Genomic DNA, 26,671 nt, shown 5'->3' with positions numbered 1-26,671 from the left:
GCACTGCACAAGTCAATATGCATGTTACTGTATCCTACTGAATGGTTTAAGCTTACAGAAACTAATTTATGCTGTGCTCTGTGAATTATGACTTTTACTTTTGAGATAATTTAATGCTCTGTGTCTGTTAATTATCTCTAGATTAAGAAAAGGCTGTGGAGCTGGATGTAACAGTGGTGGAAACATTGAAGATTCTGACGTTGGAGGTGGGGTTACAAATAACAATGGAGCATCATCAAATGAGTCGCAGAGCAGCGTTTCCCAGGGAAGTTTTGGAACTTCAGGACATGGACTTGGAGCAGGTCTCCATCCTCCTGTCATGCCTCACCCACCACTAGGTCAGTTGAAGTTGTAACTCTGAAGTGAGGTACCAGGAAGTCTGAATTGCCTTTCTTTCAACATTTCTTGTCACACCCCAGTTTATAATTATCTGGTAAAGAGCCTTCTTATGAGTATACTTTCTGTGCCAGACTTGACCCAGAACATTTTTTCTTGCCTAGAATGTAGATGTGCATTACCAATTAGTGATTCTTCTGTCTGGTTTCACTTAAGCTGTACAGGTTTTCACAAAGATGATGGCAGTGGTCTACGCCCATCTCAGACATTTGGAAATCCCAGTGTTTCCATACTTGGACTACTGGCTCCTCAAAGCAAAGTCCACAGAGATGGTATTGCACCACCTGCAGGTGACACCGTCTTTGCTGTTCGATCTCTGTTTACCCGTCAATAAGCACAAGTCTCACGGTGCCTTCTCTGTACATCCTCTTCACAGGGCAATACTGGACCCAGTCTGACCTTTACCCCTGCTCAGAGGATAAAGGATATTCAGGCTGTGATTATGACGTCTTAGCACAGGTCATATGTTCCTGTCTTGATGGCTTTACACCTGCTAGGTTTGCTGGCTTCATGCATCCTCCTGATCACACTTGCACAGTGGCACAATGGCCCTTCTGTAGTTCCTCTGCAAGTAGTTATCCTAACATTATGGAAACCTCGTGCTCTGTGGTGATCTCAAGGACACACCTGCAGGTTTGATTTGGTGAAGTATAGAGGAGAACTTGGTTCAAGGGATGTCCATCCTGTCTCCACAAGCAGTGGCTATGGTGGTAGCAGATTGTAAGGAAATGCCTCCTTGGCATGGTTACCCCCTGACTTTTTGCCTTTGCTGATGCTATGTTTTGAATTGAAAGTGTGCTGAGGCCTGCTAACCAGGCCCCAGCACCAGTGTTCTTTCCCTAACCTGTACTTTTGTTCACACAATCGGCACACCCTGCCATCCAGGTAAGTCCCTTGTAACAGGTACCCCTGGTACCAAGGGCCCTGATGCCAGGGAAGGTCTCTAAGGGCTGCAGCATATCTCATGCCACCCTGGGGACCCCTCACTCAGCACAGACACACTGCTTGCCAGCTTGTGTGTGCTGGTGAGGACAAAACGAGTAAGTCGACATGGCACTCCCCTCAGGGTGCCATGCCAACCTCACACTGCCTATGCAGTATAGATAAGTCACCCCTCTATCAGGCCTTACAGCCCTAAGGCAGGGTGCACTATACCATAGGTGAGGGCACCAGTGCATGAGCACTGTGCCCCTACAGTGTCTAAGCCAAACCTTAGACATTGTAAGTGCAGGGTAGCCATAAGAGTATATGGTCTGGGAGTTTGTCAAACACGAACTCTACAGCACCATAATAGCTACACTGAAAACTGGGAAGTTTGTTATCAAACCTCTCAGCACAATAAATGCACACTGATGCCAGTGTACATTTTATTGTAAAATACACCCCAGAGGGCACCTTAGAGGTGCCCCCTGAAACCTTAACCCACTACCTGTGTAGGCTGACTGGTTTTAGCAGCCTGCCACACTCGAGACATGTTGCTGGCCCCATGGGGAGAGTGCCTTTGTCACTCTGTGGCCAGTAACAAAGCCTGCACTGGGTGGAGATGCTAACACCTCCCCCAGGCAGGAGCTGTAACACCTGGCGGTGAGCCTCAAAGGCTTACCCCCTTTATTCCAGCACCACAGGGCACTCCAGCTAGTGGAGTTGCCCGCCCCCTCCGGTCACGGCCCCACTTTTGGCGGCAAGGCCGGAGGAAATAATGAGAATAACAAGGAGTCGTCACTGGCCAGTCAGGACAGCCCCTAAGGTGTCCTGAGCTGAGGTGACTCTGACATTTAGAAATCCTCCATCTTGTAGAAGGAGGATTCCCCCAATAGGGATAAGAATGTGACCCCCTCCCCTTGGGAGGAGGCACAAAGAGGGTGTACCCACCCTCAGGGCTAGTAGCCATTGGCTACTAACCCCCCAGACCTAAACACACCCTTAAGTTTAGTATTTAAGGGCTCCCCTGAACCTAAGAATTTAGATTCCTGCAACTTAAAGAAGAAGAGGACTGCTGAGCTGAAAAACCCTGCAGAGAAGAAGACACCAACTGCTTTGGCCCCAGCCCTACCGGCCTGTCTCACTCCTTCGGAAGAAAATGCTCCAGCGACGCTTTCCCCAGGACCAGCAACCTCTGAATCCTCAGAGGACTGCCCTGCTTCCAAAAGACCAAGAAACTCCCAAGAACAGCGGCCCTGTTCAACAAAGACTGCAACTTTGTTTCCAGAGGAGCAGATTTAAAGACCCCTGCAATCGCCGCAAGAAGCGTGAGACTTGCAACACTGCACCCGGCGACCCGACTCAACTGGTGAAGAAACAACACTACAAGGAGGACCCCCAGGCGACTCCAAGACTGTGAGTAACCAAAGCTGTCCCCCCTGAGCCCCCACAGCGACGCCTGCAGAGGGAATCCCGAGGCTCCCCCTGACCGCGACTGCCTGACTCTGAAATCCCGACGCCTGGAAAAGACCCTGCACCCGCAGCCCCCAGGACCTAAAGGATCGGAACTCCAGTGCAGGAGTGACCCCCAGGAGGCCCTCTCCCTTGCCCAGGTGGTGGCTACCCCGAGGAACCCCCCCTCCCCCTTGCCTGCCTGCAACGCTGAAGAGACCCCTTGGTCTCTCATTGAAACCTATTGGAATCCCCACCCGTGTTTGCACACTGCACCCGGCCGCCCCCGCGCTGCTGAGGGTGTACTTGTTGTGCTGACTTGTGTCCCCCCCCAGTGCCCTACAAACCCCCCCTGGTCTGCCCTCCGAAGACGCGAGTACTTACCTGCTGGCAGACTGGAACCGGGGCACCCCCTTCTCCATTGAAGCCTATGTGTTTTGGGCACCTCTTTGACCTCTGCACCTGACCGGCCCTGAGCTGCTGGTGTGGTGTCTTTGGGGTTGCTCTGAACCCCCAACGGTGGGCCCCAGTTTACTTACCTGCAAGAACTAACATTACTTTACCTCCTCCAGGAACTGTTGAAAATTGCACTGTGTCCACTGTTAAAATAGCTATATGTGTTTTATGTAAAAAGTATATATGCTATTGTGATTATTCAATGTTCCTAAAGTACTTACCTGCAATACCTTTCAAATTAGATATTACATGTAGAATTTGAACCTGTGGTTCTTAAAATAAACTAAGAAAATATATTTTTCTATACAAAAACCTATTGGCTGGAATTGTCTCTGAGTGCGTGTTCCTCATTTATTGCCTGTGTGTATGTACAACAAATGCTTAACACTACTCCTTTGATAAGCCTACTGCTCGACCACACTACCACAAAATAGAGCATTAGTATTATCTCTTTTTGCCACTATCTTACCTCTAAGGGGAACCCTTGGACTCTGTGCATGCTATTCCTTACTTTGAAATAGCACATACAGAGCCAACTTCCTACACAGATGCTTCCACCCTAGCATGGGAAGCCCATCAGGAGGAACTGGAGATCAGAGGCCTTTCGTTTGCAATTCAGCATATGTTGTACTTCAGGCTGCTGGATCTGCATATGATTTGGCTGGAACTCAAGGCCTTCCTTCCATCTCTTTGCAGCTAGTCTGTCGATCTTGACAGACAACACAAAAATAAGCAGGAAGGTTTGGGGGGTTGTACGTAGTCTGAGAAGGAATACGATTCTGGTCCATGTGCAAGCACACCAGATCTGGTTGGTAGCCAACCATCTGGCTTGAGGTCTAAATACTCGAGCAGTGTGTCTGTCAGCATCACCTTGCTTACCACAAGTGGAGGCTCCCCCCAGAGATAGTCTGATATAGCTTTGATCTTTGAGGCACACCTCAGGTGGACCTACTCATCAGTCGAAACACCCTATGCCCGATATTCCGTGCCCTACGGTATCCGTTGAAGTTGAGATGGAGCTTTCCACTTCACTATGCACTTCCCCATACTCTTGATTCTCAGGTGCTTAGGAAGATTTACCTCGACCAGGCCCAAATCATTTTAATAGCTACAGACTGGCCCAGGAGGGTGTAGTATGTGTGCATTGTACACCTTTCCTTCTGACCTTCCCTCTGTCCCCTCACAGGGTAAACTAGACCTCCTGTTGCAGAGGCAGTGAACCCCAACTTTCAGAGCTTCCGCCTTCATGGCTTGAGATTTAGCAGGGACACCTGAATGCTTTTTGTCTACCTTTTGAAGTGGTGGATATAATCCTAAGTGCCTCCAGGTACTCCACCAAAACCCTATGTTCTGGAAGGAGTAGGTTCATCAGACAATTCTGTAGAACTTTGTAAGACCCGCTTGTCAGATATCTTGCACTTCGCACGGTCATTAGCTCAACTGGGTTATGTAGTGGGTACAGTAAACGGCTACTTGCATTGTCAGCCTTTCACTATCTTCGAAACCAATATCATCTTCATACCAAATCACCCATAATCATGAGGCTTCTGAAGGGTCTCACCAACATGTCCCTCCCAATCCCCATACTCCGTTCTCAATACTTAAATGGGCTCTTAATCTTCTCACATTTTTAATGTATTCATCATTCGAAACTTCTGCGCAGTTGCCAGTTGTTGACTGCTTACTTTTAGGACTGTTTTTTTTTTTTTAAAGTTATTAAATCGGTGAAATGTGTCAGTGAGTTACAGATAATGAACGTCCATCCCCCTTCCCTGTTTCCCTTTTTTACCAAGAGTTTTCTACTTGAAAGACAACTTTTCATTGGCTGATTTGGCAAGATGAATGGCAGTGTTGGGTTCTTATGTCGAGTCTTCCGCGCGTTCTGGAATTTATGCACAAGACTCGACATAAGAGAATGGGAGGGGAACGGTTGGGACGGGATCTGCGGTGGTTGCAGTTGTGTGGCTGTCCTGTTTTTCATATCCGAATAAACTTACCATTTAAACCCGGAATCTTCACTGGTGACGAGTGACAGCAGGACAGCTTGTGCCCACATGTACGCTCCGTTTGTGTTCCGACGCTGCAGCTGCCTTCCATCAGGCACCAGGTTGGACGGACGCCCTCCGTTCCGGATATGTTCCTGCTTTGCGGTTTTCCCCTTCTGTCTTCAGAGCTTCTGCTGTGCATCTGCCGTTGGATTTTGAGGCAGATCTGTCCAGGTGTGGTGAGTGTTGGTGGCGCGTGCTAGCATACGGACGCGCGCGCCTCACTCTGTCGTTACTGCCTCGTGCCTCCGCTATCAGGACTCTTCCTGTCCTGTTCCCTAGCAACGGAGATGCCTTGTACACGTGCGTCTGCTGGCAGATTGGTTTCCTAGGCAACGGGGACGCTTTCTCCGCTCTCCGTGGTCCTGTGATACTTACGAGATTCTTTTGGCAACTGAGACCCTTTTCCTCAGCATTTAAAGTGTTTGTGTCTTCATGACTTCTCTTCAGCGGTGATACGCACATCTTATTATAGCGTAGCATTTGGAGTCTCTTGTTTGGGCATTTTGTTCATGCTCTTCAGAGTCTTTCGTCCATTTCAACAGTGATACGCACACTCTTATGCGCGTCATCTCATCTGTTACTATTTTATGGCGTTACGATAGATTCAACACTATCTAACTGACTTATACCTTAATGTCACTCCTGTGTTTTCTCCTGATCCAGTTTCATCAGAGGCGGATTGGGATTCGTGGAAGGAAGGTTTTGAAGGTTATCTGGACGCTCTTGATGGTGACTCTTTTACTCCTAAAGTTTGCTGTGTTACGTCATTGTTTAGGTCCAGAAGGTCACAAAATCTTAAAACACATTTCCTAATTGTGTATTCCATTGGCTGTGGGAGAAGGGGATGGAGGTATTGATGAATACGCTTCTGCTATTAAGTCTCTGGATGCTATATTTAAGGCATGTAAAAATGTTATTATGGAAAAGGCACAATTTTTACAAGAGAGTACAGGTTCCTGGGGAAGCATTTGCGAGCTTTGAGAATGTTAGCTGTTTCATGTGATTATAAGGTTTGTGAGGATGTAATAAGGGATCAACTCGTTGAGAAAACTAATAACGAGAAGGTACAAGAAACTCTACTACAAATTTAACGTTAGAAAAGGCGGTGGAGATAGCCACTAGGATTGAGAGTACTACTATGTTCATGCAACAGATTAACACAGCAAGTGAGAAGGAGTCTCTTCATAGAGTAGCTATAATCAAACAGAAATCTAACAAATCTCTAGTGAATGTCCAAGCTGAAACATCAGTTAGGAAGGAGAACCCTAAGAAAATTGAATGCTTTAGGTGTGGTAGTTCCTCCCATTTAGGTAATGAAAGTAGTTGCCCAGCAGTGGGAAAGAGATGTGCCAAGTGTTCCAAGATTGGGCATTTTGCAAGGATGTGTAGGGCCGTTACACAGTCTGGTTTAAGGGATAAAGTTCTTAAGTTACATAGTGACAACATGGGTGGTTTAGATCCATCTACTAGCAAGGATGACTAAATTCTTACTGTCGACTGTGGTTCTAAAATTGGCAATAGTAGCGGTGACAGTGTATTTTTTTTTATAAGTTCAAGCCGTACCTCTAAATTTTCAATCAATGGATGTGAAATAATTGTTGTGCCTGATTCAGGTTCACCCTACACACTTGTGAGTGAGAAGGTATGGAGCGAACATTTTGATCATATTGAGCTTAGGAAGTCTCATATTAGGCCAGTGGGCTATAGTGGTAAACCGGTGGAAGTTTTGGGAGAGTATGAGGTTGAATTGAGTTTCCAAAGTAATTTGGCTAAAGGAGTGGTGTATGTAGCTGAAGACGATACCTGTTTGTTGAGTTGGGAAGATCAAAGGAATTTAGGTATTTTATTGGATCCTAATAACCCCGATCAGGTAATCCTAAGGAAAAATTACAACCATGTGTTGTCTGTAGGATCTATGTGGGTTGATGCTTTTCCAGATGTTTTCAGGGATGGTATTGGTATGTTCAAGAGTTTTGTGTACAAGATTAAGTTGAAAGATAATGCTGTTCCCAAGGTTCATAGGGTACGTACAGTACCTTTAGCACTGAGAGCGGAGTTGAAAAGTGAGCTGGACAACACATAATTGAGAAGGTGGATGCATCTGATTGGGTGGCTCCCATAGTGATTGCCCGTAAGGCCAATGGTTCCACTTGCATGTGTGTGGATTTGCGCGATCTCAATCCACACATTTGGGTGGATTGTCATCCCTTGCCTAACGTTGTTGAAATGCTATCTACACTAGGTAGCACTAGCATGTTCAGTTTATTGGACATGACTTCGGCCTATCATCAAATTAATTTGCATCCTGATTCAAGGCACTTGACAGCCTTTATTACACCTGAAGGTTTGTTTCAATTTAGACCCATGCCATTTGGCTTAGCTTTGGCTGTGTTCCAAAGGGTGGTGGACAGCTTATTCGGGATGTGGAACTATTGGACAAAACATTGGGATGAGTCCACCAAAGTGGAGCATGAAACGAAGGACATTCTGCGAAAGAAATCACTACGTGATGTGGAAGTGTTGACAAGGAGTTGGTGAGACCCTCCAAGGAAGGGTGTGTGACGAAGGACAGGAAGAGGTAGACTTTGTCTAGAAACAGGATGCTCCCCAGAAAATTTCGTGACTTTGTACTTTTGGTTCAATAGTTGTGATATTTTTATGTCTAGTGTTGATATACGTTTGGTACAATTTTTATGTGTTAAGGGGAAGAATATGTTGGGTTCTTATGTCAAGTCTTCCGTGCGTTCTGGAATTTATGCACAAGACTTGACAGAAGAGAACGGTTGGGACGGATCCGCGGTGGTTGAAGTTGTGTGCTGTCCTGTTTTTCATATCCGAATAAACTTACCATTTAAACTCGGACTCTTCACAGAGCCTCCCTCCCAAAAGTGGAGGTTGTCAAGTTGGATCATTTGATCCATCCACGCTTATTATTCCTTGGCTTCAAAGGATACTCCAGAGGGTATCCGAGCTCTTTGCACTTCTGCTTCAGCTTAGCAAGAGGAGTCCCCCTGACAGAACTCTGTGAAGCCACGAGTTGGGCTTCTCTCTGCACCTTCACAAAGCATTATTGTTTGTATTCAGATGTGCAGAAGGAAGGTTATTTGCACACTTTCCATGACTTCTTAGTTTAACCAGCCTTTCAGACACACATCCTGGTTGGGTATTGTTTGTGAAATCTGTTCGAAAGGTGATCAGTTTGCAGGTAGAAGTATCCGTTGGAAGAAAAATGTCCTTACCTTCTTCTTCAGAGGATCTCCATTTTGGATCTTCCTTAGTGGAAGCAGAGCACTGGTAAAGGGCTAACCCTCTCATGTCTCATGAGAGATGTCTTCAGATAGCACCGTTGCTGCCTCCACAACATCTCTTTTCCATTTAGGCGAGTCGTCTTCATGCCCTACAGGGTTCACCTGGAAAAGGTCTTGCAGTGGTGACAGCTGTCTGGGATGTGACTTTAAAAGGCAAAGTATACACAGATCGTACGGATCTGATTTTGCCTTATATTTGCCACATGAATAACACTTGGTAAATATGCACAGGATTTTATTTGCTGTAAATCACTATTTTGTAGTCCAAAAATGACACTCTCTAGACCTGAAAAGACAGAGTGATGACGTTTAGTATCAATTTTGAAGCGAGTTTAGATGAAAAAAGCCCAAACTACAGAGCTCCAGTCGCGAGTTCCAGAAAAAAGAACTGACGTTTCTGGAACCTGCTGGGCATTATGGGATACTGGAGAACTATGGGCCCTTAAAGGTGTAGTATCCGTTTTCATTTTAACATAACTGCAGCCTATATGTGTAGGTTGCCTTGATTCCTTCAATCCCATTTCCTATGAAAAAGGTTTGTGAGTGAGGTTTTTAAGATAGGTTACCCTTTTCTGGTAGTGTTCTTATTTGGTGTTATTAGTTTGTCTATTTTAAAAGTAAATTAAAGGAATTGGCCACAATAGATGTTTATGGCCTGCAAAAATGGTTTAAAGTTGTGTTAAAACCTGACCTTCCTGAAGTAAGGCGAAGATGAACACTTAAGACGATGTTTTTTTCTTAAAGAAGTGCTCCATGATCCAGCATGTGAGTTGGATCATTAAGTGCATATGACTTCAGTTGAGATTTCCCTGAACAACTAAGGTTGCGTGTAAGAAACCTTTCCTTCTGGTGGATACTGTCTGCCTAAAGATTTCTTGCCAACGCTACCGTCTTCCCCACTACTGAGGGCTGATTTTCTGCCACAGTTATAAGGTTCCCTGTCTAGATTTTGCACTGCATCTTGTCAATCTGATGGAGTTCTCATCATGTCTTCCTCAAACGTACGTAAACAATGTGAGGAAATCTGACATCAGGGTGCCAGCGGGGTAACTTTTTGGCTCTAGTGACACCACAATGACATTATTTCTTGTGCTGAGATGGAGCCGACATCCCTTACCATTGATGAAATCCCGGACGCGTGGAATATTCAAAAGGTGAGTAATCTGCAGGTAGATAAGTGTTCATGAGAAAGATTGTCATGGAAGGTAATTAACTTTTACTTGTGGCTCCTTCAGAATAGGTAGTGAACTGAGGGTTTGGTCATCAGACTAATGTTCTCCACTGGCAAGTTGGTCTCATTGTCCTGCCCTCTTTCCTCTTCCCATAATGGTGGCATATTTCACTCTGAAAGTACTGTTGCTATTCTGTCATTATTTTCACTATTCCAACTTCCAACAGTCACTACCTACATTTTTTGTTTTTGTTTTGTTTTTAACCTCTTTGCCGCCATGGACGTAATGGTTACGTCCTTGGCATCGCCTGTGTGGCCTGCGCTCCCCCCGAGTGCTGCCCATCCCCCCCTCCCCCCGGGGGCAGATCAGCCGATTTTAGGTCAATCTGACCCCAAGCGGGGCCGAAACCACTAGGCACCAGGGATCTTTTTTTTGCGGCGTCACGCAAGGGGAGCGACCTTGTAAGCAAAGGTCGCTCCCCGTGGGGGGGGAGAATTTTTTTTAGACCATTTCTGCACCCCCACCCCCCGGGGGCAGATCGGCCTATTGGTATTAAGCCAATCTGCCCCCAGGGGGGCAGAAACCTCTAGGCGCCAGGGCAAATCTTATTTTTTTTTTTTTTTTTTTTTTTTTTTTTTTTTTAGAGATGGGGAGCGACAAATTGTATTTAGGCCATTTGGGGGCAGATCGGCCGATTTTAGGTCAATCTGCCCACAAGGGGGGCAGAAACCACTAGGCACCAGGGATCTATTTATTTTTTTTGCGCCGTCACGCAAGGGAAATGACCCCGTAGGCAACGGTCGCTTCCTGAGGGAGGTGGGGGGGGGGGATTTATTTTAGGCCATTTCTGCCCCCCCACCCCCGGAGCCGGCTGAGCTAGAGGCCAAAATCCACATGTAGGCACTTTGCAAAAAACACCTCTGTTTTCTGTGAAAAAATGTGATGTGTCCACTTTGTGTTATGGGCCATTTCCTTTTGTGGGCGCTAGGCCTACCCACACAAGTGAGGTACCATTTTTATCGGGAGACTTGGGGGAACGCTGGGTAGAAGGAAATTTGTGGCTCCTCTCAGATTCCAGAACTTTCTGTCACCGAAGTGAGAGGAAAATATGGGGTTTTTTTGCCAAATTTTTAGGTTTGCAAAGGATTCTGGGTAACAGAATCTGGTCAGAGCCCCACAAGTCACCCCATCTTGGATTCCCCTAGGTCTCTAGTTTAAAAAAAATGCACAGGTTTGGTAGGTTTCCCTAGGTGCTGCCTGAGCTAGAGGCCAAAATCTACAGGTAGGCACTTTGCAAAAAACACCTGTTTTCTGTCAAAAAATGGGATGTGTCCACGTTGTGTTTTGGGGCATTTCCTGTCGCAGGCGCTAGGCCTACCCACACAAGTGAGGTATCATTTTTATCGGGAGACTTGGGGGAACAAAGAATAGCAAAACAAGTGTTATTGCCCCTTGTCTTTCTCTAAATGTTTTCCTTCCAAATATAAGAGTGTGTAAAAAAGACATCTATTTGAGAAATGCCCTGTAATTCACATGCTAGAATGGGCACCCCGGAATTCAGAGATGTGCAAATAACCACTGCTCCTCAACACCTTATCTTGTGCCCATTTTGGAAATACAAAGGTTTTCTTGATAGCTAGTTTTTACTCTTTATATTTCAGCAAAAAAATTGCTGTATACCCAGTATAGAATGAAAACCCAAGGCAGGGTGCAGGTCATTTATTGGCTCTGGGTACCTAGAGTTCTTGATGAACCGACAAGCCCTATATATCCCCGCAACCAGAAGAGTCCAGCAGACGTAACGGTATATTGCTTTAAAAAATCTGACATTGCAGGAAAAAGTTAGAGTAAAACGTAGAAAAATATTGCAGATTTTTTCACCTCAATTTCAATTTTTTTTTTTCAGTTGTTGTTTTCTGTAGGAAACCCTTGTAGGATCTACACAAATTACCCCTTGCTGAATTCAGAAGTTTGTCTACTTTTCAGAAATGTTTAGATTTCTGGGATCCAGCATTGGTTGGTTTCATGACCATTTCTGTCACTGACTGGAAGGAGGCTGAAAGCACAAAAAATTGTAAAAATGGGGTATGTCCCAGTAAAATGGCAAAATTGTGTTGAAAAATTGGGTTTTCTGATTCAAGTCTGCCTGTTCCTGAAAGCTGGAGATTTTAGCACCGCAAACCCTTTGTTGATGCCATTTTCAGGGGAAAAACCACAAGCCGCCTTCTGCAGCCCCCTTTTCCCATTTTTTTAAAAAAAACGAAATTTTCCCTGTATTTTGGCTAATTTATTGGCCTCCTTCTGGGGAACCCACAGTCTGGGTACCTCTAGAATCCCTAGGATGTTGGAAAAAAAGGACGCAAATTTGGCGTGGGTAGTTTATGTGAACAAAAAGTTATGAGGGCCTAAGCGCGAACTGCCCCAAATAGCCAAAAAAAGGCTTGGCACCTGAGGGGGAAAAGGCCTGGCAGCGAAGGGGTTAAAGGCTAACTATAAGCTGACATTTTTATTAGTTAGAAGTAGTATCCGAATACGTGTGCTTCTGGCTTAACAATTACGAATTTGCGTCAAGTGTCTCTGACGTATCTTGGCTCGGTAGCAGAGCTGAGGTCCTTTTACTGGTCGCAGGATTCACTTTGCAGGGATAAGGCTGTTGCATGCCTCTTGGGAACGAGCCAGTCTGCCACCTGTCAGAACACATTTTCAGCTTGATTAAACTGTGGAGCCACTTGAGTAAGTAAGAACTGATAAGATTCCCTTGGTTTCCTCAAGGGGTTTGCAGTGCTTTTAAGTGAATCATTATGAAAGCTCTTCAGTGTTTACGTTTTTCCAAGCAATCACTGTAATAAACACGTTTTGGAACCTTTCACAAAATGCATGAACTAAAACCAGTTCTGAAATAAATGTTGTAGTATATTTAACACAGCTCTCCAGCCAAGTAAGGTGTAATCTTTAAAAGAAATGCTTAATCCTCATATTCGTTCACTGTCAGGCGGATCTCCACGCTCGGTCTGGTTGTCGTACAGGGACACCTAATGGAGCCAGAAGCTGGGCACCTGCGAATCCCCCTGATTGCTGCCAATCGGTGAGGTGCAAGCAGAGCATCGGGGGGAGCCCATGCACTCTTTAGGGTTTGGGGTGCAGTAGTATGCTAGTGCACACTTGAGGGTTACTGTGGTTCCCTGGATTTTGAGAGTAATTGAAGAGGAGTCCTGTCTTCTTGGGGTTGGTAAAGTAGAGTGGAAATGTGCCACCACCCTATTCTAGCGATGCACGTGTTGGGCATCATGCCCTCGCTCGCCCTAGTTATAGGTGGCTGATTTGTGTGCGGCGAGATGTTGGATGGAGATAACGGCTCTTCACCTAATTAAAAACTGAGGCATTACATTTTGTCCCTGCTGTTCTCTCAAGAACAGCAAGCATTTACGAAGCCAATAAATCTCACATTGTTGATCTATTGGCTTAGTTGGAGCTGTTTAGTAGTGCAGTGCAGCATTGGCAAAAAGCTGAATGCTTTTTCGGTGATGCTGAACGACGCATGCATGAGTGCGTACTTGTCTTGACGCAGCTGGCAGGCGCATCATTCAGTAGTTGTACACGTGCCACTTGAGTAAGTAAGAACTGATAAGATTCCCTTGGTTTCCTCAAGGGGTTTGCAGTGCTTTTAAGTGAATCATTATGAAAGCTCTTCAGTGTTTACGTTTTTCCAAGCAATCACTGTAATAAACACGTTTTGGAACCTTTCACAAAATGCATGAACTAAAACCAGTTCTGAAATAAATGTTGTAGTATATTTAACACAGCTCTCCAGCCAAGTAAGGTGTAATCTTTAAAAGAAATGCTTAATCCTCATATTCGTTCACTGTCAGGCGGATCTCCGCGCTCGGTCTGGTTGTCGTACAGGGACACCTAATGGAGCCAGAAGCTGGGCACCTGCGAATCCCCCTGATTGCTGCCAATCGGTGAGGTGCAAGCAGAGCATCGGGGGGAGCCCATGCACTCTTTAGGGTTTGGGGTGCAGTAGTATGCTAGTGCACACTTGAGGGTTACTGTGGTTCCCTGGATTTTGAGAGTAATTGAAGAGGAGTCCTGTCTTCTTGGGGTTGGTAAAGTAGAGTGGAAATGTGCCACCACCCTATTCTAGCGATGCACGTGTTGGGCATCATGCCCTCGCTCGCCCTAGTTATAGGTGGCTGATTTGTGTGCGGCGAGATGTTGGATGGAGATAACGGCTCTTCACCTAATTAAAAACTGAGGCATTACATTTTGTCCCTGCTGTTCTCTCAAGAACAGCAAGCATTTACGAAGCCAATAAATCTCACATTGTTGATCTATTGGCTTAGTTGGAGCTGTTTAGTAGTGCAGTGCAGCATTGGCAAAAAGCTGAATGCTTTTTCGGTGATGCTGAACGACGCATGCATGAGTGCGTACTTGTCTTGACGCAGCTGGCAGGCGCATCATTCAGTAGTTGTACACGTGCCACCCAGCATGCGATCGCTTCGTGAACAATGCAAGCAGCATTGTCATTTTTATTTTTTATTTCATTGATTCTAGATGCCGGATGCCATTTTCTGCAGCAAATAGAAAAAAATGACCTGCACTAAAGTGATTTTTAAGCATTGTGTGGCAGCCACATTTTTTTTTTTTTTTAGGACAGGAAGTTGGGGGGAGGCAGCGAAGGACTGGATGGGTAGAAGCAGCAGAGAGTGCGCGAGGAAAGCAATAGGTGACCTTTGAGATCAAGTTGGGAGGAGGGAATTATTTAAAATAATATGTGAAAAGCCAAGGACTGGGAAGTAGTGGACAATCTGGAGGGAGGAGGAAGCAGCATAGGGCACTTGGGTAGGCGAGGGGTGCCCGTGGTACAAAAAGCATATGAGGGAGCAAGCAGGTGGAGGGAGCAACACAGAGCATGCAGTGCAAGTGGCGCAAGAGGAAGTAAACACATCCACTCTCATTGAGAGATTGAAGAAAAAGAAAAAAGTAGTTTCCTAAATGTGATCTGTGGAAGGATACAAGTTAGCTAATTAAAAGGATGTTAAAGAGGCGGATAGGAAGACAAGCTATAGAACCAGAAGCAAACAAATGTGTGACAGTAAAGACCCGCAACAGTAAACAGTGGATCTGCTCAGCGACCACTGCCTTGTTTTTGGCACGGTCCACAACAGGTCTTTAGGCAACAGACCGGAAAGGCTGTCTGTAAGGCAGACCCAAAGAGACAAACGCCTTCCCAGTGTTTGTAGTGGCCCAGTTTTTTTTTTTTTTTAAAGACATTTCTTTCCTCTAGAAACTTGGACAATATAATTTTGTATATCTGAGATATCCTTGTCTCTATTCCAGTAATTACTACTACTAAAGATATGTAAAGCGCTATGCCGAATGCTGGAAAATGCACGAAATTGGGAGAATTTGGTAGAAGTGGTTTAGAAAACAAATTTCATATTTAAGGATAATTGGGTCTAAAATGGATTGCCATACATTATATAAAGGTTAAGCTGTAATTTTAGCGGAAAAGTCTTTATTTTGTGGCAACGGAGAGGCGCTATGAGAATAGCATCTGCGGACATGAAGTTATTCTTTTTTTTTTTTCTTGCAAAATACTGCCTAAGGTTAGAGGTTCTTGGCCCTCTGGTGAAAGCGCAGGCTCAATGCCAACTTACCAACTGAAGACAGAAACCCTACTGGACCGTAGCCAAGCACCACCTAGACATTACATTAGGATTGTGCATTCCGTGTAATGATCAGTCCTGAGAGACTCACAGGGCTATCTGTTGTTAGTGAGTTTAGCCTCATCATGAATAGACACACTCAAGAATCCACACTAGGAATGTGTTTTATGCTTTTAGTAAAATCCGTGTCCTGTCCCAGTGCATATAATGTGTATAGTTGTAACTTTAAAATGAACAATACAGTTGCCATCAGAACAGTTAATAAACAAATTATTAGAAAGAATTGCAACACTGTAACGGTGTTTCAGAACTTCCCTGCGTGGAAATGATGGGACCAGTCTCTGTCATCCATCACCTCCCTTCTTGCTTCAAGCGAAGCTGTCTTAGCACCAAAATGGCTTGTCCAAGTTTCTGGGGTAGCCTAATACCCCTGCATGCCTTAGTAGAAAACCAGAAGGGATGCACTTATGAAGAAAATCATTGGCTATCTCTGTGCTCTGTAACTGTGGCGTGTCGAGCAAGCTGATAGGGCCAGACTGGCTCAGAGGTGACTACCTGGGGCCTTCTGAAAGGAGGTTTACTACTTCTGCTTGCCCGATCATAGTCTCTCTGGATGTCTAAAGTTTCTCTCTGTCTGACTCTTGCCTGTAACCATCGTCAAAACACTTTGCAAATTACTTTGAAAATGGCAGACCTCGCATCGAATGATGTCAAATGCAAGAATTAACATATTCTTGTTGCACCTTCACCTACTAGTATAAAACCTTATACATCGTGTGAATATGTACATTTTAATAATTGACACACGGTCAAACTATAATGAAGCAAATGTTACATGTTGCATGTGTGCAAACAACACGAAATGCAGTTTGTTTGCAAATGAGAAATATGCTTTCAAAATAACTTAAATATGAAATGTGGGGTTACATATGCAGAAAATACAAATTATATCAGAAAAACTAAATGTCCTTTTTATTCAAAGGCAGATTGCACGACATACAAAGTATTAGAAAATGCGCAAGTGTTGCCATTGACTTGAATTGATTGAGACTGGTAGAGATCAAAATAGTGAATGATACACAACTGTTGGAATACCGAGGGACTTCTTTTATTATTGTGTGCTAAAGAAATATGTTTGCTTCTGTATTCAGCATTTTTAAGTGGCATCTAATTTCATATTTGCCTTGTTTTAACTTTAGGAACAAGTCAGAGTTCACACTCTGTTCAGTCCAGCCTGGTGAGACATTCTCCTGCTCGTGCTTCCGTTGCCAGCCAGTCATCTTACTACTACAACAGCCGACACTCCTCCCTGCGAACTTCTACTACAGGATTTGTTCCTTGTCGCCGCTCTTCGACAAGTCAAATATCCCTCCGGAATCTCCCCACGTCTATTCAGTCCCGACTTTCCATGGTGAACCAAACAGACTCGACAGGCCAGGCAGTCGTAGTTGGCATGCCTTCGTCTAGCAGTTCAAGTCAAAGCATCCCAGTAGGCAAGCGGCATGCTTTGGTGGGTTTTCTCGGGACAGAAGGAGGGAGTAATACCAATGATACACAGACTGGTAGCACTTCGAGCCACGCAAACACTACACAAGCCAAAAAGGAGGATGTTATTTATAGGGTTCAGGTAAGATTACCAGATGATTCAGATGTTGTTCATTTTCTTTGCTTAGTTTGCAGTTTTCATGCTCTAGGATGGAGCGTCAGTGTGTCATACAGTGTCTACTAATAGGAGACTTAACATTAACACTGTTCAACTTTTTGGGATGTGCACTTGGTTCACACCCTCAATTTGAGTTTAATATTGAGACACTTAATTTTTGCTGCAGGGATCAATTTTAGACTCTCTTCCAACTGACACAGCAGCATCACTGAACCAGACAACTGCGCTAGACCTATGTTTATGATTTTTGGTGTCTTTTTCCTTCAGTGTTAAATCTTCGTTGGCTTGCTACATTTGGTTTTAGTTGGTGGCAGTTGTTCCACCTTGCAGGTGAGGGAATCAAGTAGATAATGTCTTTCCAGATGTTGATCTAAAAGATTTCTGGCTATTAGAGTCTTCCTGGAAATACTTTTTGGAGATTGTCTCCTTCTGGGTGCCACAGCTCTGATGTTGCTAGATCTCTCAGGTGATTTCAGCATTATCAACCACTGAATGTTACTGCACCTCCTTCAGTAAATTCGGGGTTGGGGGCGGGGGGGGGGTTTATTTGTGGACCCTCAAATAGCTTACTACAGTATTGACTGAAATGCTGCAGGCAGTCTCCGTTACACCTTAATGTTAGACTTGAGGTGTTTGAACTGTGGAGTATTGACAGGCTTGACACTTGTGGGGCACGGATTATGTAGCTTGGTTTGAGCTTTATGAATATACAGACATGCAAGTACTGCTCCCAGGGGTGGCTCCTCCGCAGTGGCAGAGGGGGCGTTACCTTCCTGGCCAAGAGCCAGCAGCCGAAAACTAAAACAATATTTCATTATTGTTTTATTTTTCTTCTCTACTGCTGGCTCAGCCAGCATGTGCAGGGAAAGGAAGGGAAGGGAGGGGTGGGGCTGGGCCTTGGGAGCCTGGAAGGGGGGTGGGGGGGAGGGGATCAGGAGAGAGTGCACTAAGGGCGCATATGTCTTTAGCCGGCCATCTCAGGTCGGCCAAACACACATGCGCTCTTAGATTTCTCCAGCCTTGCTGTGTTGAACATCCAGGCTGGAGAAACTGCACAGGCACCAGGGTTGTCTCTGAGCTGCAGTCCAAGCAGCTCTGACCAATCCTGGTGCTGGTTTCATACTGGCTTTAGCATGAAAGTAGCACCAGGATTGCTGGGGAGCCACTCCTGGTGTCCCAGTGATTGCAGGGACACCAGAACAGGAAAGGAGCGACGAGTGAGGCGGCAGGAGATGGCAGCGGAAACTGTACTTTTTTCTTTTTTAATTTAATTTAATTATTTCTCAATCCCCCCACCCCAACACCTCCACCCCTTGATATTTGCGGCAGCCGCCGCTGACTGCTTCTTCTAAATTGTTCCTCAATAAGGAGAGCTTATCATCTATTGCATACTGAGGGAGAGGAAACAGTTAAATTCTGATAGAATTTCTTCTCGTGAAGGGCCCCCTTCTATGTGCACCTCAGTTGGTGGCCTTTCAATCTTAGCTGGTAACTGCCAGTGACCATAGTCTGCCGCCTGAGTATCTTGTTCCATTGATGGCCAAATTTTATTCCCCAGATAAATAAACTGGCCTGTTAATGTTTCCTTGGCGGGAGAATGTAGAGGAAAATTCGACTTCCGCCATAAGGATGGCAAAAGGCTTGTTATTCAGGTTACTATCTCAGCTGATGTAGAGTACGGAAACATGGCTTATCTGTGCTTCCCTTCATTTGTTTATGTATTATGTGGAAAGCCTCCTAAAGTAAAAGGTGCTTTGTTTCCTAGATGCCCGGACTGACAAAGCACTTTACCCAATGCTTACTCGCGACCAGTATGGCGCTGGAGCTTTCTGCATTGCATATGACAAGCACTGCACATTGTGCTGTGCAGAACGAAGAGCCCTCGGTTTCATACTGTGCACAAAAGATCATGCCCCTTGTACTGGCTTGTGGGATGTGAGATTTAATCACGTGCAGTGGTAGAATTGTGACTTTATTTTATGTTTTTTTTTCAACTTCTTCTTGGTAGTTTCCACTCTCTTATAGTGCATCCTATTGAACAAGTGTTCCTTTGTCTTACATGAAGAAACCTCTGTCTTCTCTTTGAGGTTGTGTATACCTCTGATTCTCTCAACGATACCACAGGCTGTCCACTTGCGATATTCGCTTATAACATCAGTCGGGGTGGCTGGTATCAACCCAGCCTCAAATCCACGTGCCTCCAAAAATAATGTCAGCTATGTGCTCAGTGTAGAGGAAATACAAACAGGTCATTTTTAAATAAATATTTTTTCATAAAAAGTCCTCGTTTTATTCAAAGGAACTGGTCTACAGCACTTCAGTGGACAAATCAAGGAACTAAAACATTTAGCATCACAATTCCATTAGCAGGCCCTTCCAGACAGTACTTACAGCATGAAGCCGTCTCAGTTGCTGCGGCTCTGGCCTAGTCCTCCAAAATAACTCATTGAATGTTTCTACTTGTAGATGTAGCAAGTTTGCAAGGCCGCCCTCTCCTCTTGCCCCAAACGCACTGTCTAGTGCAATGGGCGCGAGTAGTGGATCAGCGCCGCAGAGGTTGCATGCTTAAATTGTCGTGTTATGATATCCTCCTGTGCGCCTCAAAAAGTTGAAGAAAAGTATTAAATAATAAATGTATATTTAAAAATATACCTCCTGTCCCTAAAAGGTCTTTTCAAGTCACTATTGTTTTTATCTGCTTGCTTTTTAATTAGTTGCTACAAAGAATTTTCTTTAGTGTTAAGTAAACTTCTAAAAGCACTGTGGTTCGTGTAGCGTGTAGCAAAACTAACACGTATGCATTTTCCTTCCCGGCTAATTATGTAGATCGTGGATCCCAGTCAAGTGTTGGAATCGATTAACCTGTCCAAACGAAAAGAGCTGCAGTGGCCGGATGAGACCATTCGTTTGAAGGCTGGGAGGAGCAGCTGGAAAGATTGGAGCCCTCAGGAAGGCATGGAGGGCCAGGTAAGCATCTGTCTCGTTCTTTTTAGTTGCGCTTGTGCCTCTTCCGGGGTAAGGCACGGCGCAACAGAAGTCAGTTGTGGTATGATTTTAAGTAAAATAGGTTTTCATGGCTTTGAAAACCTGGCAGAAACATTGGATGATAATGACCCCAGTTTTTTAACAGGGATTGGATTTATGAAACTACCTTGTCCTTTCAGATTGTGACCGGTGGTCAGCTGGGTGCTTGGCGAAGGATTATCCTTCCCATTGACCATGAATGGCTCCGCAGTGCTGTCCCATGGCAACTTTGAAATTTCAAATGAAATAGTCATGTCGCGCCAAACACAAGAGGATGTCCGTGCACCATACATAGCCAGCTCAGTAGGACACCGTTCAGTCACACGTGGAAGGCAAAGTCCACCTGGATAATAAGTCTGTTTCTAAGCCATCACAATCCAGATGGTTTCCTCAAGGGAACCTCCCTGAAACTGAAGCGCATGACAAGTGCCTGGGTTTCTATGCGGAGGTGTTGCTGTCTCCTGTATTGCACTTTGTCTTACCATGGATAAGTTCTGTCCTTGAAAGAATGTTAGACTGTATCCCACCAGTTACCTGGCATCTTGACGTGAACATGCAGCGCTTCTGGTGACCCCATCTCTTTATTCACCTGAAAGAGTGCCTTGGTAGGATTAGGCGCTTCTTTGATTTAACAATTATAGCACTTTCTTTTTGCCTCTTGGATGGGCTACTTGTATTATTTTCTGGGCAGCTTTATTTCTGATTAGTGCCCATCACGGGGATACTTCTGCCATTATTGTTATACTATCTTATGTTTGTTATGTTTTGAGGAGGTAACCAGTGCATATTGGTTGATAGAAATTGTATGGATGTGGCTAAACCTCTGCCCCATGTCCTTGAACTTCCATCAGATGACAATTTGGGAGCTTCCCTAAGGAAGTCCTGAATATGATTTTCTTTGGTTAACTTTCTGCAACTATACGATACCATCTTTGGTTCAGCATATTTCTTCACCAAATTCAATGTGCTTTAATGCTTCAACATATACCTGCCAACACTATGAAGTTCTCAGCCATTGAGTAGTTTTGCAGATTTTTCTGTCCATCTTTATGCAAGTAGTCTTGGTGTTGTCTGTAGTCTACATGTTGAACCGTATATTTCAGAGAACATTGCTTCATCCTTCAGTAAAGGCATGAACTGCATTGTAGCACAGTTCCCTCGCATGTTTCGCCCAACCTCGCTCTGTCTGCTCATACATCCAGACACGCAACCATACTGCACAGACCTCTTAACCGACTACATCCAACCACACACACATCTTCCAGCTACTCACCCCTCCATATAATACACCACCTCCTGCCTCCACTCCAGCGAAAGAACCTTTATACCTGACATGCAGGTACACAGGTTAATTCAATCCAAGATCATTATATCAGCATGCTTTTAGATGTTTGATCACTGCTTCTAAATATGGCCGTAGGTGACTTTTTAGTTTGTGTCATTGCCCAGTTCTAAATGCTGTAATTCACAGTGGCGAAGCCCCTAAAAATAATGTCCGCGGGATCGTGGCACTACCTTTTGTGTTCTGTCCCAGTGCATTGATAAGTGCTGTATATGGTGCATTCTGTCTCTGATGCCTCGAGCCTCTTTTAGGGCTACATTTCATCACTATACTTTTGCCACAGATCTCCATTGGCTTTCATGTTTTCTCCTAATCCCTGTATGGATGAGGCTGGCAGATGTTTGGAAACGGCAGTGGACTTCAGATACCTGAATTATTAGTCCCTCGGTTGTCGAATTTTCGATTGTGTGATTGCTTTGTGATTCGTTGTTTTGTTATTGTAGAGACATTGCCAAATAGCAATGATCTATTCACAAATATAACCATTTGTTTATCTGTTTGTTGCCACCAGGTAATTCACCGCTGGGTGCCTTGCAGCAGAGATCCAGGTAGTCGGTCCCATATTGATAAAACTATCCTCCTGGTTCAAGTTGAGGACAGATACGTGGCTGTGATTGAATCTGGAGTTATGGAACTTGGGGCTGAAGTGTGAGCTGATGCTTTAAAAAAAGAAAGTCACCATTTATAGGACTCAGGTGATTGGAAAATCTTCAGATGGGTCCCTTCTCTCCTCAACATCACATGATTTGGGAAATCTGTCTGGTTGCAGGAGAAAACTGATGCTCTAAGGGCCAGAAGAAGCCCAGATGTTTTCTATATATTTTTTTATGTTCTGCTTTACCTGCAGATAGACAGCATCTGCATCGAAAAGCCCTGTCTGAGATCACGCATCTCACCATAAGAAACAAATATTTATTTCTATGCATTTCAAATGCTTTAACTCAACATACTGTATTTTTAAGTTCATGCGATATATTCTCTTTATAATTTATTTGCCAAAAATAGTTGCCATGATTTCACATACAGCTTGTGGACCTTATGTGTTTTTAAACATGCAAATGGACACGTGGTAAACAATAAAAGAATACTTCCACTCTGTAAAGAGGTGAATGTGTTGGCGATTGACACACAAACCTAAACAATTGTACCATATTCCATTTTGAACAGCAAACTGCAAATAATACTGCACTATGATTTCTTTTTTACAGCAATGCACTAAAATGTCTGAGATTTATCAGAACTTGTATTTATATATAAAGATAATATACCATAATTTAAATTCCCTTTGTAGTTACAAATCCTTTCGCCTTCTCTGCTCTTGCTACTTTTCTCCCCCACCCTCTAGCCTCCAAAGTTTTGTTGTGACGATGTTTGTTTGATTTGATTGTTAATCTGTGTTAAGGTTTACTCATTTTTTACGATATAACTTTGTTTTCAATGGTATAGAAATGGAGTACCGTTTCAGTTAAGGTATTATAATTTGGAAATCCCGAGATGTGTGTTTATGAAAATTTTGAAAGAAAAGTAATTTGGCAGTAACACCACTTAAAGATGGCACAGGGACTATGATTGGCTGGTGATGCAGTGTTGGGGACAAGATCTCTGTTCCCAACATTTTTTTTATTTTTTATTATAGGATACATGGGTAGCTGTTCCTGGTCTTAGCGATACATATAGCGGGCATTTGGTCATGTTGAACAACAAATGTAGATTTCTGCGTACCTTGCGTTAAAACATGTATTGAAGCATAACCAATTCACCTTTTGTAATGCTGGCATGGGTATCGCTGCTTATGCATGCCTTATCAGGGGGCATACCATCCCTGGGCTTCATGCCAGCCTGCTCGGGGCAGGTTCTGAGCCCACACCTGCAACGGCGAGTCTTCATGGCACAGCACATTGGTGTTTGCAGCCATTTGATGGGGCATCGTGTTTGCGGGTCCTGGTCCCCCGTTTTCCCCAAAGATGTGAGCAGAGTAACTTCCCACCTGCACATATTGTTTAGTTGATCTCCATTACAACTGTTGCGCGTTCATCAGCAGTCTTCTGAGTTCAAAACACTATTAAGTAACTTCCAGAAATCCGCATCTGTTAAACCATGCATGCTACTAAAATTGGACAATCTATATTTTCTGGACCTCTTTCAGGCTGTTGGGAGGCTTTTCATTTTGTTGTCGCAGACTGATTTTCGAATTTTGTTTACAAGATGCACACCACAAATTTACAAACACATTTCATTTTACAGATCCCCCATGAATCACTGATGGAATGGCTAGGCTAGGTAGATCCAGTTGATGGACATAGCCAGATTGCTTTTCGATAGTCTATACATGCTGCAGTGTTTAAGGCTCCAACAGTTATCAGCCTGTGTGATTATACCCGAGACCAGTAGAAGTGTGTATATGTGTATAAATATATATACACATATATATATATATACATATATATATATATATATATATTTCCTGTGCTCTGTCTAGCACAGCCCTGACCCTCACACATATATTAATACCATCTCGCCTTTTCATTATTTTTAACTTGAATTTCTTCCAGTGATTATATTGTATGTAACTGTAATTTTTGAATATTTATAATTGTGAAATATTTGTGTTGTCACATATCTGTGTTTTTCTTCTTCTTTTGTTTGTGTTCAGGGAAGCAACAAAGTTGCAAAGACTTCAGTGAAAACAAATACAACTAAGGTTCTTACTGTCCAACTATTTTATACCCATAACTTATACCGGCTGTTGTTCTGAAAGCTAATTTTGTAATGTGGACTATCTGTGAAACATGCCTATAGACTGAGAGCATCCGCCTTCTCTGTATCAAGTGAACTCTTCACTATGCATTGACACGTCTGAACTGAAGCGTGAACTGCTTGGTTTAAATCTTTCATGAGTTATTTCTGTTATTTTGTTTCTGTAGGGATAGCAAAAGGCAATCGAAGGAGCATACCTTTAAACCCCGATTTACAAACAGAAGCCGTGATATTTTGAAAATAATTTAAAATATAATCAGTCCATCGTGTTCCCCTTTCCACTTACCTTTTACTCGTAAAAAGTTTGTCTTCCTGTTTCACTTTAGCCCAGATTTTTCAGTTTTTTAAATTCTGTATAGCCTTCACAGCGACAGGCCTAGTCTCCTGCCTAATTATTTCTTTGAGGTAAAGAAAAGTATTCTACAGGAAACTAATTTGGGGAATGTCTGTTTGCAAACGCTACTAGTTTCTAGTGTACCACTACATTTTTAGTGCATGTGGATAGCGGACATTACCATCTGTTACGCACTCCCCACGGCCTCAAAGTTGGTTTTAACCTGTAAAACCCTGTTTAGTGTACCACGGATGTGAAAAGTAATGGCCAGTTTGTGCCTGAGGCTCATGCAACTGGTATAAACTCTCAGCAGAATTGTTTCAGGGCTGTTATTGCCCTGCTAGCCTTGCTCTTGAGAGCTTTTCTGAGTCTGTTTAATCCCATGAATCAGACTTGATTTTACGCCATGGTTAAAGGGCAGTGAGTATTTTGTACTGTTTGGGGAGTACGATTTCAAAGTACAACATTTAGCAGACTTCTTGATTAAGAAGCATTTTGAGAACATAATTATTAGCCCTGCAGATCCTTTCAGTTTTCTGCACAGCTCTCAATTACTATCAAGTGAGGGCGGGGCAGGTGTATTCCCACGTTAATTACTCTTGTCTGTATGCGTCACAAGGGTGATATAGCAAGGCTGGCCAAGAAAGTGGCACCAACTTGTGGGCAAGAGACATTACCTTAATCCAACTTCTCTCAAACGTCCTCATAGAAACGGGACAGTTCAGCTGGCCTCATGGTTGAGCCACTGGATGTTAAGTTTCATTTTTGTGACTCAAGCAGTAAAGAATGAAAAGTGGCTGCTGGGAAACTTAACAAATGCTAATGTCCTTAAACTCCCAAACACCTGGCCTACTCATTTGTTTCCTTAAAGTTCGCATTCTATGCAGCAGATATCTTTCAAACCTTTGTCAATGTGTGAAATTTAGTTTTGCAGCAAACCTAAGAAAAGATGGTTCTTGTGCAAGGCCATAATCCACATTTGTTCACCCAGCTACAAGAGAATAACTGGAGAACATAGCACTGTGCACGTGGAGGGATGAACCAAGTAATAATTGTGCAATCAACATTAAAGGGAATATTCTGTGATATTTAGATAACAGTAGGCTACTAAAAAGCTTATGAATCCTCTACCAGCAAAAGAATCATGACCACAGATAGGGTTAAATGTACTTTGTGTGCCTGTGTGTGTGTGTGTGTCTGCCTTGTATGTATGTCATTGAAAATATTGTAAATATTGTAGTTGTTTAAAGAAAAGCAGAGATCTTTTTTTGCAATGTGTTGCATCAACAAAGCAGTATTTTCCATGATGGAAACACTGAAAAATAAAATTATTTTCTTTTCACTTGGTCTGGTCTTGTGTTGAGTTCTTTATGAAGTACATGAACTAGAATAGTGCTGTAATGGAAATTTAGCTAATTTAAAGAAAACTACAAACATAACATTTCATGTTGTACGGTTCAACGTTACGGTTGTATGTTAGCGGTCCACTGTAGGGTTGTTGTGGAAGGGTATGCCTTTAGATTGAATGGAAAAAAAAGATGTGCCCTCCTCTTGAACCACCACAGTTCTCCAATGTATTTTTGAATCAATCCAGGACTCAGATTGGCACATAATATCCAGAGTATGGATTACACTCTGTTTGCAGAATGTGTGGCTGAAGGTACACCTGCTCTGCGTGCTCCTTCTATCCAGTGTTGGGCCCAGACATTATTTATCTTCAAAACAGCTTTGAGTCAAGGACTTAGTCCACCATGCGCTTGGGCATTGACCTTACCTTTAATTGGCGTTTCACAGAAAATGCAGGAGGAAGATGGTGATGGAAAGAACGCCATTCTAATTTTGTCCTGGGTAGAACACAAAGTTCCCATGGGTGGTCCAGCATGGCATTTGCAACCTCTGCCTCTTTGCCACTCCCTGAACCCTGACCACAAGACCTCCTATGAGTACTATCCCGCTTTCCAGTGCAAGAATTGCCCTGAGGCACTGCTGTAAGAAACATTGGGTGCACTCATAAATGTAGCAGCAGCCATTCTCTGAGACACCAAACATTCTGATGGATACAACTACCTGTGGATTCCTCACCTAATGGATTCCTCACCTAATGAATACTCCCATGGCGCCAGCATTCG

At 43.8% G+C, this 26,671-nt stretch overlaps 1 protein-coding gene across 5 annotated transcripts in view; it reads left to right on the top strand.

The window, feature by feature from the left end:
• Positions 1 to 25,884, top strand: part of PCNX1 (pecanex 1) — a 436,152-nt gene extending 410,268 nt beyond the window's left edge. For all 5 annotated transcript variants that reach the window (XM_069208962.1, XM_069208959.1, XM_069208961.1 and 2 more), the window contains exons 33-36: positions 142 to 338; positions 16,622 to 17,049; positions 19,912 to 20,052; positions 21,963 to 25,884. In XM_069208962.1, coding sequence (XP_069065063.1) covers positions 142 to 338; positions 16,622 to 17,049; positions 19,912 to 20,052; positions 21,963 to 22,103 — 907 coding nt within the window. In that variant the 3' untranslated portion in view covers positions 22,104 to 25,884. The remainder of the gene's footprint in view (positions 1 to 141; positions 339 to 16,621; positions 17,050 to 19,911; positions 20,053 to 21,962) is intronic.
• The last annotated feature ends 787 nt before the right edge of the window (positions 25,885 to 26,671 follow it).

Source organism: Pleurodeles waltl, chromosome 9, assembly GCF_031143425.1.
Source record: "Pleurodeles waltl isolate 20211129_DDA chromosome 9, aPleWal1.hap1.20221129, whole genome shotgun sequence".
NCBI lineage: Eukaryota > Metazoa > Chordata > Amphibia > Caudata > Salamandridae > Pleurodeles > Pleurodeles waltl.
This window is presented reverse-complemented; position numbering and strand designations above follow the sequence as displayed.